Raw genomic sequence first — 18,642 nt, forward strand, 5'->3', positions numbered from 1 at the left:
AATCTGTCCTAGAAGCGGCTTTCCCTGAGAGAAAGAACTCTGCTCTATTGATTGTGACCACACTTATATGTAATTGTTACCCCAAGCTGTTAGCTGTACTGAGCTGTCAGGGTGAGCCCATGTAGACTGCACTGCACAACAGGCAGGAACATAGGGACCCATGAAAATGGGTGATATTTCTCATGTGTCCTGACGAGTTTAGATGAGGATGAACATTTCTCCCCTTCAAACTGCCTTCAGTAAATAATTTCAGTATATTATAAGGGGCCTGGAGTGATAGCACAGCGGTAGGGCTAGTAGCCAGACCGGCAGAGCTCTGTTCGATTGTTCCGCCCTTCTTGGAGAGCTTGGCAAACCGAGAGTACTCACCTGCACGACAAAGCCTGGCAAGCTACCTGTGACGTATTCAATATGCCAAACACAGTAACAACAAGTCTCAAAATGAAGACATTACTTGGGTCTGCTTGAGCAAATGGATGAACAATGGGAGGACAGTGACAGTGATATTGTAAGGGGCAGTTTTCCTTTTTTTTTTCTTTTTTTTATTAGTGAAAAACCATGAGGTACAGTTATAGGCTTACAAATGTTGTGCTTGGGTTTCAGTTATACAATGATCAAGTCCCCATCCCTCCACCAGTGCCCGTCATCCATCCCCATGGGTCCCAGCATCCCCCCCACCCTCATCCCCCCCCCTCCATCCTGCCTCTGTGGCAGGGTATTCCCCCTTGTTCTCTCTCTCTTCTTTTGGGTACTGTGTTTTGCAAGAGAGGCTTTGAGTGGCAATCATGTTTGGTCTATCGACTACTTTTAGCATGCTTCTCCCACCCTGGGAGGGCCCTCACAACACCCTTCATTTGGTACTCTCTTCTCTATCTGAGCTTCCTTTTCACCTAGAGCCTGTGGCTGGCCTTCCATTCATGGAGCAAAATTCCTGGTACTAATCTCAGCCATTCCTGTGTGTCACTCTCCCTTTTTGTTGCTTTATGTTCCCCAGATGAATGCAATCTTTCTGTGTCTATCCCGCTCTTTCTGACTCATTTCGCTTAACATGATACTTTCCATGTAGTACCACTTGTATGTAAATTTCATAACTTCATCTTTTCTAACAGCTACATAGTACTCCATTGTGTAAATGTACCAAAGTTTCTTTAACCAGTCATCTGTTCTTGGGCACTCAGGTTTTTTCCAGATTCTGGCTATTGTAAAGAGTGCTGCAATGAACAAACAATTGCAGATGTCACTTCGACTATACCTTTTTGCCTCTCTGGGATATATTCCCAGGAGTGCTATAGCTGGGTCAGTTTTCCTTTTCTCACAGAAACCTGGCTGGTCTTTGACATGCAGATCTCAGGTGCTAGCCAGGCCTTATCTTTGGGATGTAGATTCCAGGCTCTAGCCATACTAGTCTTTGGGATGCAAATCCAAGTGCTTATAGCCCAATAAAGGTTTCAGTTTTGGTTTTGTACCTTCTTTCTGGAGGCCAAAATTATTGGCCTACAGATGTAAAGAAACAATGTATGTCTTGCTGCCTCAATGTTCTTTCTGTAACTCCTTTTGATGACATTACTACACTGCACCCTTTGGAGGTACCATGATCAATAAAAGGAGATTTCAGGGCTCTGGCTGAGAGAATCTGGGGGAACACGGGCCAGAAAGAACCTGGAGGTTATAGGTCTGAGAAAATTTGGGCCCTCCATGACGTAAATGAGACTGTAAGAGTGGGCTGGGGGAGGCAGAAGAAAGACATGAGTGAATAGAGAAAGGGTTGGAATAAACTGCAACTAAGACCAACCAGCCTGGCCCTCGTTTCCTTCCTTCACCTGCCCATCGCCATCGACCTCCCTGGAGTGGGGAAACAGCCTGAAGCTGCCGAACATGGGCGGCGGGAGAGATAGACCACTGCTGTCCTTTTGTGTTTACACAGTATATATATATAACTATACATATAAAAATAGAATATATTTTATTTTTAATTGAATCACCATAAGATACACAATACAAAGCTACTCATCATTGGGCTTCAGTCATAAGATGCTCTAACACTCATCCCTCCCCCAGTGTATATTTCCCATCACCACTGTCCCCAGTTTCCCTCCCACCACCACCTGCCTCCCACCACCCCCACTCCCAAACACACATCTTGCTCTCAGGGATCAACTTTTTTGTTAACTTACCTTTTGAATGACCTTATTAATCTCTGGAGTGTTTGGTGTGTACAATATTTTTCCATGTAATATGGGCTTTAGAAAAGACCATATCAAAGCACCATTTGGAAAATGTAGAATTTCCTGATATAGCTTCAAGCAAAAGGGTGCTGTAAAGATTTTTAAAAATTTTAAAAATATTAAAATTTTGCACAGAATTCTCAAATTAATGGGTGATTCATTTACATAACTATGATGTCTCACATTTTATTTATTTTTGTTTGTTTTCTTTTTGGGTCACATCTGGCAATGCACAGGGGTTACTCCTGGCTCTGCACTCATGAATTACCCCTGGCGGTGCTCAAGGGACCATATGGGATGCTGGGAATCGAACCCGGGTCGGCCGCGTGCAAAGCAAATGCCCTAACTGTTGTGCTATCGCTCCAGTCCTGATGTCTCAATTTTAAATGAATGTTTTATTTTTTTATTTTACAATTTTGATTTTGAACAATAAATTCCAGATTATTTTTGCACTCCTTTACTGGCTCTTGTCTGATAAATTTCAAGATATAATTTGTAAAACTGTCAAGTTTTGCCTTCATATTTTCAAACTAAATTATCCAAAAGAACCAATGACAGAGTGAACTGAAAATAAAAGTGGTGATAACAAAACATATTTATCTGGTTTTAAATATAGAAAATAATTTCATCAGTCAAAATATTGAAACTATAATTAATTTTTACTTATGAAATTAGTTCTATGTATTAAAATTGAATTTTTCTTGTTTCACTGATACATAACTATTGAACTTATTGATTTTGGTAAGTTTAATTTTCATTAATTTATTTTTGTAGCTCTCATCATTGTAGTTAACTTAAATCAAAGGTTAAATTGAAGATTTAGTTGACTAAGTTGTACAAGTTAACAAATACCTGATAATGGGAGAGACTTCATCAACATTATGTTTACCAACAAATATTGTAATATTTTATTGTAATAATAAATACACAAATATAACTAGTTCTTGTGTCATGGTCATTTAAGTTATAATTCCTAATTTAACTTTAATTCAAAATACTTAAGGTGTATAAAATCCTATTGCATTTATTTTAAGTTAATTTTATCTTCACAAAGAGAAATAATGTTTTATTCAACTAGTATAGTAAATTCATCAAAAAGATAAACTAATGCAAATAAGCTAATAGCTTGGCAGCATATTGAATTTTTAAAACAATAATTACAAAGATTGTTTTACTGGTATTTTATCTAATAATATCTAGCCTTCAAATGTTTCTATTCTGCCAAAAATATATTTTGTTATCCAAATTATCTATCAGCTGATGAATGGCTGGTATTGTCTTAAGATAGAGGTGAGGGCTATGTGAAGTGCCTCAGACCTCCAATTTTATGAAATACCATTCTTTTTCCAACCAAAATTTCTGTACATATCAGATATAAAATATATGTATCATGCTGTATTTGAATTTGGTATGCAAAATACTAAGGTGTTCTAATCTTTTCCTTTTGTGTACCAGACAGATCCTATGATTATGATGTAAGTCATACTCAAGATTAAGTTGTAGAGCGATGAAAGTTAAGAAATTTTGAAAGTGGAACTTAGATCCTTAAATATTTTACATGAGTTTATCAAGAGAGACTGAGAAATCACACTGTCTGAGAAAGACCAGAGATTCCAGTTAATCACAGAGATGTAGAGATGTCCTGGCTAGCCTTAAAGGCATAGCCCTGCATGGAATCCACAACTGAAAGGAAATGAATTCTACAAAAACTCACCTCAGGTCAAAAACAGCCCTAACCAAATTTTGAGTATAGTGTTTATTTAAAATACTGTGCAGAGGACTCAGCTAACCAGAGCTCAGATACTAAGCTAGAGAAGCTAAGAAATAACAAGGTGGCATCCTAAATCACCAAGTATGTGGTAAGTCATTGTGTAGAACACTAATAATTAACTGTGAACATGAATGACACTGTGATAAGTACAAATATAACTCATTCACACTACTCTTCACAACAACCTTATGAAATGGAATAGTTCCCATGATTGATTGAGACTAATTATTTAGAAAGATAGAATCATATGACCAAGCATGCACAAGTCATTTTTGGGTGATTGAACTGCCTAAACCCAAAAGGCTTCTACCATGTTTGTTCTTTCTCTATAATTATAATTTAAGGTATTCACTTAAATAGCGATCCTAAAGATATATTGTTCCACTGTCATTTGTATCTGAGTTTTCCAAAATGCTGATCAGTAGAAGATCGTGCAGAGTTTGCCTTGGTATATTATAGCAATTTTACAATAACAAGCATGGTACTTCTGGTATCCTTGCCTGGAACCCACATCATTACTAATTATATCTTAGGGATCCCAAAGAGAGGGTGACTTCAGATATGCAAGTTATTTCCCACCTTGTCCTTTGAGTTGCAAAATGCAAAGGGTTAGACTGTTCAAGTGCTAGAAACTAGAAAAGCCAACTGCTATTTCCAGGATTTAGCAATCTTACTAAAAATGAAGAATAAAAGTAAGAAAGTAAAAGTAGAGAATTCTTAACCTGTATGCACCCACCTTCTATATAACATATTTAATGTTAAACAAGGACTAATTATAAATATGAACATCGACATAAATTATGACATATTTTCTTACTTGAATCTTCAGGAATGTTGAACTTTTCTTTGTCATCTTCCAAAAGTTCGTTAACTCTAGGCAAGTCAATAAATGTATTAGTGTTGCTCAAGAAAGACCCCTGGTCCCTGCAAATCATCTTCATCACAGACTGAAATGAACCAAAGGCTGAGCTTCTGGCCTTATTATCCTGTGAAACCTGAAATCACACGCACATAAGAAATTAAATCTGAAAACTCAGCCCCATATAGATCAGCAATACAGTATGCTCAACAAACAAAATGTATAGAATATTTACTGTAGTTTTATTCATTCCTGAAATACTTTTTAAAATCACTGCAGTGATTTTTCTGGTTTGTATACATTTGTAAAAGAGACAAAAACCTCAAACACAGAGAAGATTTATGTTTATAAATTAATCATTTCAGGGCTGGAGCGACAGCACAGTGGGTAAGGCATTTGCCTTACACACAGCCAACATGGCCGACCTGAGTTCGATTCCTCTGCCCCTCTCGGAGAGCCCGGCAAGCTACAGAGAGTATCTCGCCCACACGGCAGAGCCTGGCAAGCTACCCGTGACGTATTCGATATGCCAAACACAGTAACAACAAGTCTCATGATGGAGACGTTACTGGGCCCGCTCAAGCAAATTGATGAACAACGGGAGGACCGTGACTGTGACCGAATCAAAATGATTAAAATCATTTAATAACCTTCATTCTTTGGCCTTTAGGATCATTACAAGATGTTCTCATTACTATATCTTGCTATTGAATACAATATTTAAGTATTATAGAATTAATAAATAAAAAAGGATAGCATGCAAAGTCATTAAATAAGATTATTTTCAGAATGGGCCAAGATCGAACACACACCTGTTGGAAGTTGGACACAGCTAACAAGGAAGTAATTTTCATTGAATGAAGAAATTCAGGAAGGTATTCAAGGATGTGACCAGCTTTTGAAAGCAGGTGGCTGAGGCTGGAAATGAGATCCAACAGAGAATGGAGCATGCTGCTGGCTTCTGGAGGAATCATAGTCTCAAAGGAAACACACAAAAGTAGATAAGCAACATGGTGATTTTCTTATCTTACCAGCATCTTTAAGCAGTGGAAACTTAGTTGTTTGAATTTATTTCCTTTTGAAATTGAGACATACCTCTTTACTCAAATATATATGACTACAGTTTTTATTTCATTTTATTTAGGAGTATAGTAATTTTTATCAAGGAATGTCTTTATTATCCAAATGGAAAGTGCATGTTAAAGAGAACAAGAACTGTCCCAACTACAAACTCAAGCTCCAAGCTCCAAGAAGAGTAAAAAGTAATAGTTATATGTGCTATGCAAATATATATATATGCATATATGTATAAACAGCTACATAGCTTGAGTGCCCAAAGCAGAAATTCAGGAAAAAGGCTCAAAATAAGCTATTATTATATGTAAAATAATTGATGCTTCCTTACTATTTCCCTCTGTCTGTATCATGCACACATAATCCTATCTTTCAAACTTTTTGCACTCTATAGTACAGTATAGCATTAACATAACTTTATATATACTAGAAAAGAAAAAAGTTTGACTCACTTTATACTGATACACACTCCATTGTATCCACTCTATACATGCAAATAAATTTATTATATTCATCATTCGATATGCCAGACACAGTAACAACAAAGTCTCCAATGGAGACGTTACTGGGCCCGCTCGAGCAAATCGACGATCAACGGGAGGGCCTTTACTTTACTTACATAAGAACCCACAACAGCAGTCCTTCAATTTTGTCAAATGACAAAGCAAGCAAACCATACTAATGTTCTCCTTACTTTGTATATGACATTCCGCAGGTTCAAGTTCCGACTCATCAATATGATCAGTGAATACATTTTGGATACAGGCATGTCACACAGTTCTTTGACTGCAAACCAAGATGATTCATCCTTGGGAAACTCCAGCAGGAGGTGAAGAATGTCCCAGTCACATCTTCCAGATAAGGCTGCAGTGAGAGCACTCAAGAGAACCTGTTTTAAAATGTGAGCATTGAACATGAACATACATGGCATTAAAGTTCAGCATAGAACTCCCTCAACACTAATTTCCCTGAAGAACCATTTGCTCAAGTCTCAGGATACATAGAACACAAACCTCTGCTGTAGTTCAATGATTTTGAGTAAACAAAAAGAACCTGTAGCACTGTCCTCCTGTTTTTCATCGATTTGCTCGTGCGGGCCCAGTAACATCTCCATCATGAGACTTGTTGTTACTGTGTTCGGCACATTGAATACATCATGGGTGGCTTCCCAGGCTTTGCCGCGCGGGCGGGATACTCTTGGTAGCTTGCCGGGCTCTCTGAGAGGGGCGGAGGAATCAAACCCGGCTCGGCCAGGCTGGCTGTGCGCAAGGCAAATGCCCTACCACTGTGCTATCACTCCAAATGTTTCTAAAATATTCACAGAATTTTCTCAGTTTTCCTAGGTTGGAAAAGCCACATGTGATTTCTTCTCATAGTAAAACAAGTATCATTTTACTTGGGCTTTCTTTAATGTAGCAACTTATCACATGTATTACGCCAAGTTGTTTTTGATTTTCCAATGTATTCATATAGAAAGGTAGAGAAGCTAAGGATCCCCACCTGTCTTCCCGTGACTGACTGCAGCTCATAATACATCTATAGGCACACATACATGCAAAGAAATATAAGCATACACGCACCTGTACAAATATACAAATGCTATATAAAATACAGATGCACACATAAATCCATACATACAAGCACAGACAAGTGCAAACATGACTATTCACATAATTATAGATATGTATGGACACAAAAACTCATTTGCTCACATGTCCAGACAATTAGATAATTCTTTGAATTTACATTTTTTTCTTAAAACTGAAGCTGACTGGTACCCAGAGTGGTAACACAACAGAGAGTACACTTGGCTTTTACATAACTGACCCAGATTCAATACGTGGCATCCCATATAGTATCCCAAACCCCATAGGGGCCCCTATAACAAGAATCAAGAGTTAGTCCTGAGCACCATCAGGTATGACCCATCAAATAAAATAAACAAAATAAAGATGAAGATGATCCCTAGCAGACCAAGATAATCCACAGATTGGGGAAAATTATTTACCCATATGATAAGGGATATATATATATATATATCAAAGGGTACACACACATATATTATATATACATATATACAATAATATACAAAGCACTGGTAAACTTTACAAGAAAAAACATTCAACCCCATAAAAGAATAAGAAGAATAAATGAGAGAAACTCCTCAAAGAAGAAAAATAAATGGCCAAAAGGCACATGAAAAAAATTCTCTACATAGCTAATCATCATGGAGATAAAAATCAAAATATAATGAGATATCTCACACCACACCCATGATGTATTCGATATGCCAAACACAGTAACAACAAGTCTCATGATAGAGATGTTACTGGGCCCACTCAAGCAAATCGATGAAAAACGGGAGGACCGTGACCATGATCTCACACCACAGAGACTGGCACACATCATAAAGAACAACTAGTGCTGGCATGGATGCAGGGAGAAAGGGATTCTCATTCATTGTTGGTGGGAATGCTAACTGGTCCAGTCTTTTTGGAAAAAAATATGGGCATTCCTCAAAAAACTAAAAAGTGAGCTTTCATATGACCAGCAATACCACATCTGATAATATACACTGGGGGCATAAAAACACAGCAGAAATGCCATCTAAAATTCTATGTTTGTTGCAGCAATATTCACAATAGCCAGAATCTGAAAATAATCTTTGTGCCCAAGAACAAATGACTGGATAAAGAAACTATGGTTCATATACTCAATGGAATACTATGCAGCCACCAGAAGAATGAAATCATGAAATTTGCTTATTTCATGAAAAGCAAGTGGAGAGACATGGAAAGTATCATGCTGAGTGAAGTGAGTCAGAAGGAGAGGGATAGACAGAGAATGATTGTATACATTTGTGGGATACTAATACACATAATAAGAGACTAATATTTAAAGACAGAAGAAACAGGGACCAGGTGAACTGGTCCATTATTGGAAGTTTGCCACAAATGTGTAGAGCAGTTAGAGTCGGGAAGAGAACACTATGACCATGACAGTTGGAAATGATCACTCTGGACAAGAATTGAATGCTCGATAGGTAAAAGAATATACACAATAACCTAATAGCACCTGAACCACAAACTATAATGGCCAAAAGGAGCGGGAGAGATGGGGTGGGGAGAGAGAGGGAAGAAAGTATCTGCTGTAGAGGCTGACTTTGGGTGGGGGTGGAAGGAGGGAGGGAAATTGGGGATATTGATGATGGGAAACTTACACTGGTGAAGGGACAGGTGTTGGAACACTGTATGATTGAAACTCAATCATGAACAACTTTGTAACTGAGATTTAGCAATAAATTTTTTAAAAGAAGTTCCCGGGAGATGTATGTCATTATTAGCAGGCAATCATTTATTAGACATCTTTAAAAACACAAATTGTTTCCAAGGAATATAGCTCAGAGATGTTCTCATTTTGTCAAGCTGATAATTTTAAACTCAGATATGCAGGGAACCATTGAAGGCATCAGAAGGGAGTGTTAACTCTTTGGTTCAGGCTGCTCACACAACAGAAGAGTCACAAACCTCTGTGAGTGACTGAGGAAACCCCTGAAGACTGCAAGGACAGGACTAAGGCAGGGGTGGGTAGGTGACAAAAATATATTAGAAATTAACAAGAGTAAATTCATCTTTAGCTATGCCCTGATATAGCTCTTACTGTGCCATCTCAAAAAGTAATCCCATGTCTCTCAGCCTCAATTACTTCTCAGTTCAATAGCATGATAATAAAACCCCAAAGAACTCAGAGCGAACAAAATTAGAGCAATATTAAAGGCACAGGATTGAGTAGGTATGGGATTGTGAAGTAAGTGCCCAGTATCTACCATTTTCCTTGATAGGAACTTCTGAAAAAAAAATTTGATATATAAAATTAAGGAATAAGATAAGAATTAGATGTGTTTCCTCGGTGAACACTATTAAATTGAAGAAAAAAGAAATGGAAAAAAATAAGACAAACTAATCCCCCCTTTGTTTTCAAGTAATCTGCATTGGCAAGGATAAGACAGCCTTATTCAGAAATTAGTGTGCTGGTATCCATGTGCCCCCTCCTGCTGGCAGACTGGCACCTAGAAAGCTACAATGAACAGTCAGACCCCAAACTGGGCACAGTTACCAAGGATGGAGACAAAATGTTGATGTCCTGCATGGACATCAACCCAATTTCTCGATCTCTCTTCCTTAATTTTTAAAAAGATATTGGCTTTATATATAGTTATTAAAAACTCATAGAAGAATTTTTAATATGTTTTAAAGCAGATGTTTAAAAGGGCCCGTTGGAGGGGAGCGGGTTGAGCTTCCCTCCCCGCCCCAACCAGGGCTCCGGCAGCCGAAGACCTCCAGGACCAGCCACCACCATGCTGAGACCACTCCCCGCGCACATGAAGGTACTGGCAGAGGGACAAAGCCACGCGGGTTCCCGGGCCGAGATCTCCAAGCCTACTCAGATTGGAGTCGAGCATCCTCCACCCAGATCCTCCAAATTCCAGTAGGCGGGGGTCACATCCACCACCTGGCCCCCTGGCGCCGTGTAATCCCATCAACGGCCAAGACTCAGAGACTATAAAATTCAGCTCCCGGAACCGCGTGGCCACGAATGCAGCATCTTATCAGGACATCTTTTATGACATCTTATCATCTCATTCCTACTTTGGACAAACTTGCAGGCTATCGAATGTAGCCTGCCCACAGGGCAGAGTCTGGCAAACTCCCCGTGGCATACTAAATATGCCAAATACCAGTAACAATGATGGGTCTCGTTCTCCTAAAGAGCCTTGAATATAGTCTCAGGGTTAGGATGAAAGAGACATTACTGGGGCCTGCTCGAGGCAATCGACGAATAACAGGATGACGAAATGAAAAAAAAAAGCAGATCTTAGACATGGCCAACAGGTTATAATATCAGTACCTGTAATCAATTTGAGGATAGGTTATCTGTTAGTTCTTGAAGAAAATGGCAATCAGAGAGAGAGAATACAGTATGTAGCACACTTGTATTGCTGGCAGTTGACCAGCTGTCCTGGGTTCAATTTCCAATAGCTCATATGGTCCCCTGAGCCCCACTAAGAGTGATCTCTGATAACAAACCCAGGACTTAGCCCTGGAACCTCTGAAAATAGCAATTATTTTCTATTATAAGTCTGTCAAATGCCATATTGACAGACCCACACTAAAGAGATCATGTTAATGCAAAGTTATTTTCCTTTTAAAGCAAAGTTATTGGGCCAGTGAGTTACCAGGACTTTAGAAGACAGAATAATTGAACTAATTTAAAAGAAATAAATAAGTGGTTGTGATTGTACCTTCCCAGGCCTTGCTTAACTTTCTTAAATGATAACATGGACATTTGACCTCCTGGTGAATGACAAAATTGTGATAGAAATATCACTTTGCAAAGTGAACTCAGGATTAGGACTATCTGAAGGTTAGAATAATTGAGCAGACATACTTTTGAAAACTCCATTTCGAATCCTAAAATATAGGTTTGAAATCTTTACCTAAGTGCAAGTAGTAAAATATTATGACACCAGCAAGCAGAAATTTACTTAGAACTTATTTTTCTAGTGGTGAAAAAGGAACCTTCATCCACTGCTGGTAGGAATGCAGTCTGATCATACTCCTATGGAAAGCAGTATTCAGAGTTACTGGTTAAGTCTGAATTGAGTTTTTATATGACTCAGAAATTCCACTTTGGGGTATCTATCCCAGGACAAAACAACAGTAATTCAAAAATAATGTATGCACCATTATACATTGCAGCACTTATTACAATAGCTAAGATTTGGAATCAACCTAGATGTTTAATGGCAGATAAGTGGATCATGAAGGTGCAGTGTATAAACACAATGAAATACTACACAGTTCTGAAAAATGATGAAATCATGCAATTTGTGGCAAGATAGATGGAACTAGAAGATGTCATGTTACATGAAGTGAGCCAGAAGAAGAAGGATAAACAAGGATGGTATCACTTATATGTGGTATTTAGAATAACTGGATGAGGGAATGCAATGCTTTAAAGGGGAGATGTCCAAAATAACCTTGGACCCAGAGCATAGGAAAAAGAATGAGTCAAGCTGTGGGGGTGGGGCAGGGTGAGATGGAAGGGATGGAAAGTGGGGACATTAGTGCACCTGTGAAGAGGATGCGTGTTGGAACATTGTATGACTGAGACTCAATCAGGAACAATCTTGTAACTATATATGTGTCGGTGATTCAATAAAGAGACTGTAGAGGAAGGGAAGAAGAGATACATGAGAAACAATGAGGGCCAGATCAGGGGATTAAGTTATAAAAGTGGTGTTAAGGAATGACAGAGACAAATATCCAAATCACAAACTAAATAACACTGAAATCTTGAGACCAAACTTTAACAACTGAACTTAGAAAGCTATACCTGTCAAGAGGACAAACTGGAGGAATGGCAGGGGTTAGGATATGGGGGGAACCTTGAAACATGGGTGGAAGGAAGTTAACACTGGTGGTGGGATTAGTGCATCAATACTGTTCTGCCTAAAACTCAACTTGAATACTTTTGAAAATCTAGTGCTTTAATAAAATTTTTAACATACAAAAATGTAACTTTTTCTTATGGACTAAAGACATCATTTTATGAGATGGTTAGAAGAGCAATATAGTAGGAACCTAAAGACCTGGGTTTTAATTCAGAACACCTTTCTAGTCATAATCTTGAACATGTTATGAAATTATACATATCTGTGAGATAAAAGAAATGCATTCCTAAGGGGGAAGTTTTTAAAAAAGCTAAAATTTCCCCTAAATATTCTATTTATCAAAAATATAAATAAGTGAATAAGGCAATGAATAATTCATTAAAATTACAGATCATACACACATATATGTATATATACATTCATATATGGAAGTTCTAACATCCCTCTTATTAGAGAATATTTGAGAAAATCTACATTTCCCAAAACCAGCCAGGTAGTATCCTTGTCCCTGGGAGGAAAAGTTAAACAAGAGAGTCTTTGATTTAGTTTGTCACAATCTAAGGTGACATGCCCCAGGATTGAAATATTAAAAATGTAAACCATGTGGTGTGGTGATGGACTTGTGAGAACAGTGTGAATTATATACTCTATATATACACACTCTATCGTATGTCCTTCTCTGTTTGCATACTCTATGTGACTATTGGTGTCTTGTAAAAGACAGATGGTTCAATTCCACTCTATGGCCAAAGAGCTCTGACTCCAATCACATAGCAATTACAACTTGTTTTTCATTTTTCAGAATGAAGGAAAAAAATAGAAGGCATGATTTTATCAATTCTATTCTAAAGTGAATTACATCAAGAAGAAAGAAGTCAAATTTTTGTGTTTTCAACAAATATAATGTGTGATAGTGGCTGAATTCCAGTAAGTTAGTTCTCTCCAAAACTTCTCTTGTTAGTAAAAATTTTCGTGTCAGCAGTGTATCTACTTGAGCTAACATTAGATAGGAAAATAGTGTCATATATGTGGGGCCCTCCTCACTACTGCCAGAGAAAATAGATATTTTCAGCATAACATAAGCACCACCACTTTGAAGTGGCAGCTATTCTGTAACCAAAGCTTGCTTACTGAAAAATTCGCACTGACATGAGGCACATCTCAGGGTTACAGAATTAGCTAGAAACCCAGATGCATAGGAAGATGTGGAAACCCACAGTCGGCCAGTTCTTGGGAAAGGATGAGACATGAACCCCTAGATAATAGGGGTTTGACACCACACTTGCCCAAAAGAAACCAGCTGGAGATGGCCAATCAAGTAAAAGTCACCAGGAAGTTAACTAGACCACCAACAATTGGTCAACTTGCAAAAATCAGGGATAAAAAGGGCACGAGAACAAAGGAGGGGGTTGCTCTCCTACTATAGGGGATGGCCCTGACCTGTCATTTTTCTCAGCTTTCTCAACTTTCTGAACTCAACACATGCTTAATTTGTGCTGAATAAAAGTTTATACTACAAAGATCACTGCTATGTGTGATCTTTTGGATATTTGACCCTAACAACATTCACTAAACATAATAATTTCTGCCCAAGGGAAAAGAAGTAATGATTACGATTACCTTCCCCTTTAGGAGTATTCAGAAATATATTAGAGCTCTCTTGATAATCTCCTTCTGCCTTCTTCTTGTTATATATGGGTTTAGGGTTTCTTTTTTTAATATTCTATTTATTTATTTATTTATTGCTTGCTTTTTGAGTCACACCCAGCGATGCTCAGGGGTTACTCCTGGCTTTGCACTCAGGAATCACTCCTGGCAGTGCTTGGGGGACCATACAGGATGCTGGGACTCAAACCTGGGTTGGCTGCGTGCAAGGCAAATGTCCTACCTGCTGTGCTATTGCTCCAGCCCCGGGTTTAGGGTTTCTTGTTCGAAGAGAGACCAGTTCCACACTTGAGAATGCAAAAGCAAAGGACCTTCATTGCTAGCTCAAGATAGAGTCCAAGTCTCATCCAACGAAGTGGAGTCTTGACAAGGGCCCTTAGCCCTTATTACACCAGATTTTTATATCCTTAATCACATAAGCATAGCTAGCAGGCACCAACTTTGATCACATAAGCATAGTTAGCAGGTGCTAATGGTTACACTTGGCGGGTTTTTCCAGTAATGGGTTACAGAACAGGACAACAGGACGTATCGCTTACTGATTAATGTAAGAGAGTAGGAACGGGGGTCTTTCCAGTAACTCTAACCACAAGTTTTTGGGTAAGCAGGAACACCGGTCTTCAGGAAACAGAAACTTAGGACTAATTTGCTTCGCAGAAGTGCATCCTGTATGGCTTCTTGTTCTGCCTCACTTCAGCCCTTCACTCTACAAGAATTGTGGTAGTGAGAGCAGATCTGCTGTGAATTGTGGAAAGACTCAACATCCAAAGCCAACTGAATGTTCTCAATTGTTTAAAGATTAAAAACAAAACAAAACAGGAAAGTAGACACAGGTAGTTCTGGTAATCTCTTTGGATCCTCCGTTTAACTTGATTGTCAATTTGAAAAGAATTAACTGATGGTGTGAGGTTGTGTTAGAAAACTCTATGCCTGAAATTCAGCCATGAGTAACTTTGAAAATCATAGTGCCTCAAATTGCTTTAAATAAATAAAATATAAAATTGTTAACTTGCTGGATATTAACCCTAAGTGAATTAGGTTTCATCGGTGAATTGCTCCTTTTCCTCCTTCCAGAGAAGCTTGCCATGCTCTTGCTAGCATCCCTAATTTAGTTAAACTTATCTTTAACCTTTCCTTTGTGTTTTACCTCTCATTGTCACAGTTCTTCAAGTCAGTCTTGATTACTTTATAAGCCAAAAAGTTTCTGGTAATTCTGGACTTCTTCTTTGTAGTGCTTTGTATTTGAAGTGCTGTGTATTTGTACCTGCTTTTCTATTTCCCTATAGCCTTTTTATATTTTACTACAGAGCAGTGTTCTTTGGTTAAACACAGAAAGATCATTAATGCTATGCTTCTAATATTTGGGAGTTGATTAACTCTGAAATGTATCTACTCCTTGGCATTGGTCACAATTACTAGACACAGGCTTCAGTTACTGTAGCTCTTAACACCCCAAAAGGGTGGTCCCACCATAGGACTGGGATGGATCCAGAGCAAGTGGCAAAGCTACTTTGGCATCGAAATGGGACATTTTAGATAGCATAAATGCATGATCTTGATGCAAGCATGATCTGTTATTACTTAAGAGATAGGACCCCAGTGGGGAAGGATAAGCTGAACTGGTCTGAGGACTTAGTGGGACTTACAGTAAAAGCCTTGCCTGCTCTCAGAGCCCAGAGAACTAAGTTTTGGGATCCTTGTCTCTTACTGTGTTTATCCAAACAACTGCAAGTATTGATAACATATACAACTAGAGGGAAAGAAAAAAGCAATGTGGATGTCCCTGGGAGACAGAATGTCTCCTTCAGTTATCTCCCCAAGAGAACTTTCTCTGCCAAATGTTTATCTATGCAAATGATCAATCCTAGGTCCTATTTCTCAATCTCCCTTCAGATGTTATATAGTTCTATAGATATGCTAGCTTAAGGCTAGCATTAAGGAGCCATTTTCACCATCGGGCTGTGGTTTGAAATCTCTCTGTCTCTCTTTGTCTCTATGTCCCTCTGTCTCTCTGTCTCTCTGCCGGGGAGGTTTGGGAGACCAGGGGAGGACCAGGAGAACAGTAGGCTGAGAGGCAGCTCTGGGACATCCACCCATACTTTGTGAAATCATATCGACCCAACACAAAGCAGAGGTCATTGTAGAACTGACATCAACAGTATAGTATTGCCATATAAATTAATGCAAGAGCACTTTACATGATAGTTGAGGGGTCCATGGTGGAATGGAGGTGCTCACGAGGCCCAGGACCAAAACGACCATGATTCTGTAATTGAGAGTAAATTGGGAAATGATGGTGCTGAATACGAAGCAGGGCAACATGGCAAGGGTACTCATAGGAGGATCCTCATGAGCTGGAAAGGAAATGGTCCTATATCAACTTATCTAACCTTTTATTCCTTGCAAACCCCATGTCTTTAACCAAGACTACCTCTAAGTCTTTCACACCTTACTCTCACAATCAGTGATTTCTTATCTCTCCCATCATCTTATCTTCAATAACAGATCCTTAGGGAGGCTGGCTCCATGACAAGTTCCTACCACCTTAGAATGCTTCATAAGATTTTAATATTTATTTACTAGTACCCTTATATAGAATAACCAGTTCCTCATAGCATACAACACAGAAATTAATATGTTAACTGCACAAATAAATCTGGGCTGCTAAATTTCTTTCAGCAGCCTAATGACAGTGAAAAGTATTCCGTGTATGGTATCAGCATCTAGACTCATTCTCATGCGATAAATTTGCAAAATGACTGAAAGTAAGGTAGGACAGGGAATAATTGCTGCAACTCATATGCTTCTGAAAACCTGACAGTATAAACTAGACCTCAAAATTGGTGTCTCCTGACTAAGCATGATTTGTTGCCTAGAGTCTGGAAAGGGTGAGTTTGTAGTGAATAATATATTCATTTGTTTTAATAAAACAATGGACACTTTTAATAACCAGACCAGTTATTAACTGTCCAGTGATTGAGTGAAATATAATTATTTACATTTTTAAGAATTAGTATATGTACAGATATGTAAAAAACAGATGAAGACCTACCCTATAGCTATCTACATGGCAATATCAGCCATAATGCACAATTCATGATATTGCACATAATAAAACGTCAGTGACATCTGGTGGTTACTGACTTAATCAGGCTGGAAGCATCAGAAAGAGTTTACCTCAGGGGCTGGAGCTATAGGTAGGACCGTTTCCTTGCACATGGCCTATTCAGCTTTGATCCCCAGCATCTCATATGTTTAACCAAGCACTGCCAGGAGTAAATCCTGAGTGCAGAGTCAATAGTAATCCCTGAGATCACAAAAAGCCAAAAATAAAGACAAAAAACAGTTTATCTTAAACCCCTGTAAAGTCATACATGAGATTCTTTTCTTAGCTACCCTGCTCAGAAACTCCAGTACACAATAAGTCACCTTTCATAATTTTCCTTGAAGACAAGTACTGTGTTACCTACCATACCTTGCCTTTGAACTATTTTTAATGTAAATATTAATTAATCCATCAAGACTTGCACTAAATACCAATTAATAAGAAATGAAGTAAAATTAAATTCCCATTGGGCTTCAGCTAATTGTTAAGGAAAGAAAAATATTTGATGCTAACAGTACTTCAGTTAATTTCTCTAAAAAGGAAAGTGAATTCCCAGTGGGCAAGGTTAAGTTTTTCTAAGAAAAAAAAACCTGTTGAAGATCCAAATGATACCAGATGTGATCATCATAAAATTGATAATTCATCAGCCCCTATCCTCTATAGATAAACTGCATTCCAGTATCGCATGGAACAGATGTTCATTTAGATTTATTTTTTACTAGTTTTAGTCACACTTCTAGACCATCTTGAGATTATTTAACCTAACAGTTCATTTTCTTTTACAACAAATCACTGCAATAATACAATCAAGTGACACTCAGTTATCCTCTACTAAAATAAAGCATAGTTTGTTTTTAGTTTTTTCAGATACTTTGTCTTTTATATACTTTTGAGAATTTGCAAACTTCCTAAATAAAGAAGGGATTCCTGTGGTACTTTATGTATTAGTTTTGAGAAATACTAATCCCTAGTATTTTTCTAACTCAAATGTAGACAATACAGGAGCCATATAGCACAGTGGGTAGGGTACTTGCCTTGCATGAAGCCAACCTGGGTTCAATTCCCAGCATCCCATATGGTCCCTGAGTACCGCCAGGAGTAATTCCTGAGTGCATGAGCCAGAAGTAACCCCTAAGCAATGCCGAGTGTGACCCCAAAAGAAAAAAATATATAGGCGATACTATGAAATCAAAGATCCAAATGTCTGATAGTTTGCTTCGCTTTGTTTTAGAATAAACCTGGTACTTCTCAGGGGCTGCTAACCAGCGTTGGTTACTCCTGGTGGTTTTCACAGAATCACATGATACTTGGTTCTCAAACCCAGGCCCCCTGCAAACAAATCTTTTGCTCTAGCCTATTGTGTTCTTTCTTCCATCACCAAGGACCCCAAGGTTTTGGGATCAAACAATGACATATTGGATTGTTATGTATTCTTATCAAACAATGACATATTGGATTCTTATATATTCGCTCCAGCCCATATTCTCT

At 38.3% G+C, this 18,642-nt stretch overlaps 1 protein-coding gene across 1 annotated transcript in view; it reads right to left on the reverse strand.

Moving 5' to 3' along the window:
- The window catches only part of ABCA13 (ATP binding cassette subfamily A member 13), a 461,928-nt gene that overhangs the window by 296,697 nt on the left and 146,589 nt on the right, over window positions 1-18,642 (reverse strand). The window contains exons 23-26 of the mRNA XM_056138421.1: window positions 6,624-6,818; window positions 5,668-5,832; window positions 4,814-4,991; window positions 2,175-2,314 (exon numbers count right to left, since the gene is read on the reverse strand). Coding sequence (XP_055994396.1) covers window positions 2,175-2,314; window positions 4,814-4,991; window positions 5,668-5,832; window positions 6,624-6,818 — 678 coding nt within the window. The remainder of the gene's footprint in view (window positions 1-2,174; window positions 2,315-4,813; window positions 4,992-5,667; window positions 5,833-6,623; window positions 6,819-18,642) is intronic.

The sequence above is a fragment of the Sorex fumeus genome, unplaced genomic scaffold, assembly GCF_029834395.1.
Source record: "Sorex fumeus unplaced genomic scaffold, SorFum_2.1 ptg000128l, whole genome shotgun sequence".
In the NCBI taxonomy this organism is placed as follows: domain Eukaryota; kingdom Metazoa; phylum Chordata; class Mammalia; order Eulipotyphla; family Soricidae; genus Sorex; species Sorex fumeus.